The 2,436-nt window shown below is 48.8% G+C and overlaps 1 protein-coding gene across 2 annotated transcripts; it reads left to right on the top strand.

Annotated features, from left to right (window-relative positions):
- The first annotated feature begins 522 nt into the window (after positions 1–522).
- Positions 523–1,941, top strand: CNR1 (cannabinoid receptor 1). 2 transcript variants are annotated; one of them, XM_063098125.1, is made up of 2 exons: positions 523–588; positions 661–1,941. In XM_063098125.1, exons 1-2 carry the CDS (start codon positions 523–525, stop codon positions 1,939–1,941), a joined length of 1,347 nt encoding a protein of 448 aa, XP_062954195.1. The 2 variants fall into 2 exon arrangements, with proteins under 2 accessions (XP_062954195.1, XP_062954194.1); XM_063098124.1 differs by having other exon boundaries at positions 523–1,941.
- The last annotated feature ends 495 nt before the right edge of the window (positions 1,942–2,436 follow it).

The following is a 2,436-nucleotide window of genomic DNA, read 5'->3' as shown; positions in this document are numbered from 1 at the left end:
TCTTATTCGTTTAGTTTTACCTGTCTAAAAAGGTCAAGTCTTTAGGACCAGAGACTCTGTGACACATTGCAGAGGACACTCTGCATCACCAGCAGAGGACACCGTGTGTGTGACAGTAGAAGCCAGGTGGTAGACACTCCCTAACACGACTGTGAAATGCACATTGTGTCTAGGAATCATTTCACTTAGCTTGGCCCATTCGACTCTGGAAGTCCACACAAGACTCATACAGTGACTTCAATCCAGGCCGCTTAAATAATGAGAGAATCAGTTGTGTCTGGTGTGGTCTTTTCTCTGAGTGACTGACTCATTTTGAATGAATCTGGCAAGGACTTGACCTGTGTTCTGAGACAGGAATGAAATCCCCTGAGGGTACATGTTTGCAATGCTTCCAGTGTTTCTTTTAATCATCCTCCTGGTTTTGCCACCACTCAGCTTGTTTGTTTTCCCTCCTGTTAGGATTCCTCCCTGCGGGTCTCCTTCTCAGTCATTTTGAGTCTGGCCTAAAAGAAGACTGAGGTTATGAAGTCGATCCTAGATGGCCTTGCAGACACGACCTTCCGTACCATCACAACAGACCTCCTCTACGTGGGCTCGAATGACATTCAGTACGAAGACATCAAAGGCGACATGGCATCCAAATTAGGGTACTTCCCACAGAAATTTCCTTTAACTTCCTTTCGGGGAAGTCCCTTCCAAGAAAAGATGACTGCAGGAGACAACCCCCAGCTGGTCCCGGCAGACCAGGTGAACATTACAGAATTTTACAACAAGTCTCTGTCGTCCTACAAGGAGAACGAGGAGAACATCCAGTGTGGGGAGAACTTCATGGACATGGAGTGCTTCATGATTCTGAACCCCAGCCAGCAGCTGGCCATCGCTGTGCTGTCCCTCACGCTGGGCACCTTCACGGTCCTGGAGAACCTGCTGGTGTTATGTGTCATCCTCCACTCCCGCAGCCTCCGCTGCAGGCCTTCCTACCACTTCATCGGCAGCCTGGCGGTGGCAGACCTCCTGGGGAGTGTCATTTTTGTCTACAGCTTCGTTGACTTCCATGTGTTCCACCGCAAAGACAGCCCCAACGTGTTTCTGTTCAAACTGGGCGGGGTCACGGCCTCCTTCACTGCCTCCGTGGGCAGCCTGTTCCTCACGGCCATCGACAGGTACATATCTATTCACAGGCCCCTGGCCTATAAGAGGATTGTCACCAGGCCCAAGGCTGTCGTGGCATTTTGCCTCATGTGGACCATAGCCATTGTGATCGCTGTGCTGCCTCTCCTGGGCTGGAACTGCAAGAAACTGCAATCCGTTTGCTCAGACATTTTTCCGCTCATTGACGAAACCTACCTGATGTTCTGGATCGGGGTGACCAGTGTGCTGCTGCTGTTCATCGTGTACGCATACATGTACATTCTCTGGAAGGCTCATAGCCACGCAGTGCGCATGATTCAGCGCGGCACCCAGAAGAGCATCATCATCCACACATCAGAGGACGGCAAGGTACAGGTGACTCGGCCGGACCAAGCCCGTATGGACATTAGGCTGGCCAAGACGCTGGTCCTGATTCTGGTGGTGCTGATCATCTGCTGGGGCCCTCTGCTTGCCATCATGGTATACGATGTCTTTGGGAAGATGAACAAGCTCATTAAGACGGTGTTTGCATTCTGCAGCATGCTGTGCCTGCTGAACTCCACAGTGAACCCCATCATCTATGCTCTGAGGAGCAAGGACCTGAGACACGCTTTCCGGAGCATGTTCCCCTCGTGTGAAGGCACCGCACAGCCTCTGGATAACAGCATGGGGGACTCGGACTGCCTGCACAAACATGCCAACAATGCAGCCAGTGTCCACAGGGCTGCGGAAAGCTGCATCAAGAGCACGGTCAAGATTGCCAAGGTGACCATGTCTGTGTCCACAGACACGTCTGCCGAGGCTCTGTGAGCCTGACGCCTCCCTGGCAACACAGGAAAAGAAAAAGTTTTTTTTTTTTTTTAAAGCTCAAAATCTAGAAGAGTCTGTCGTCTCATCGGTTATATTTTTTTAAGTTTACCATGCTCAGTTCAAAAGTGATTGTCGCTATGCTCATTCATCAGTTCGCTAATGTCTCAGTAGTTTAGGTGCTCAAACTCCATTCTCCAGGGGTTTATGGTGAAGAAAGCCTGTTGCTTAAGTGACTGATGGTCCTTCAAGTCTCAATGAAATAGGTGGGAAGCCTTTGACTACACGATTTGAAGTCTAAGTACCCGTAGAAAAATGTCATCAATTGAGTAATGCCTTTGTAACCACCACTTTCATTATAATGTGAAATGTACCTGTCCATAGTATCAAAAATGTCCGTTTTTACAAGTTATAATACTAGAGATATTTTGTAAAAATGTATTGTGTCCTGTGAGATGCATATCAGTGTTTGCTATGTGTTATTTATATTTGTCCAGG

Source organism: Cynocephalus volans, chromosome 5 (genome assembly GCF_027409185.1).
Source record: "Cynocephalus volans isolate mCynVol1 chromosome 5, mCynVol1.pri, whole genome shotgun sequence".
Lineage (NCBI taxonomy): Eukaryota > Metazoa > Chordata > Mammalia > Dermoptera > Cynocephalidae > Cynocephalus > Cynocephalus volans.
The sequence above is the reverse complement of the archived record's forward strand: the minus strand, read 5'-3'. Positions and strand labels throughout refer to the sequence as shown.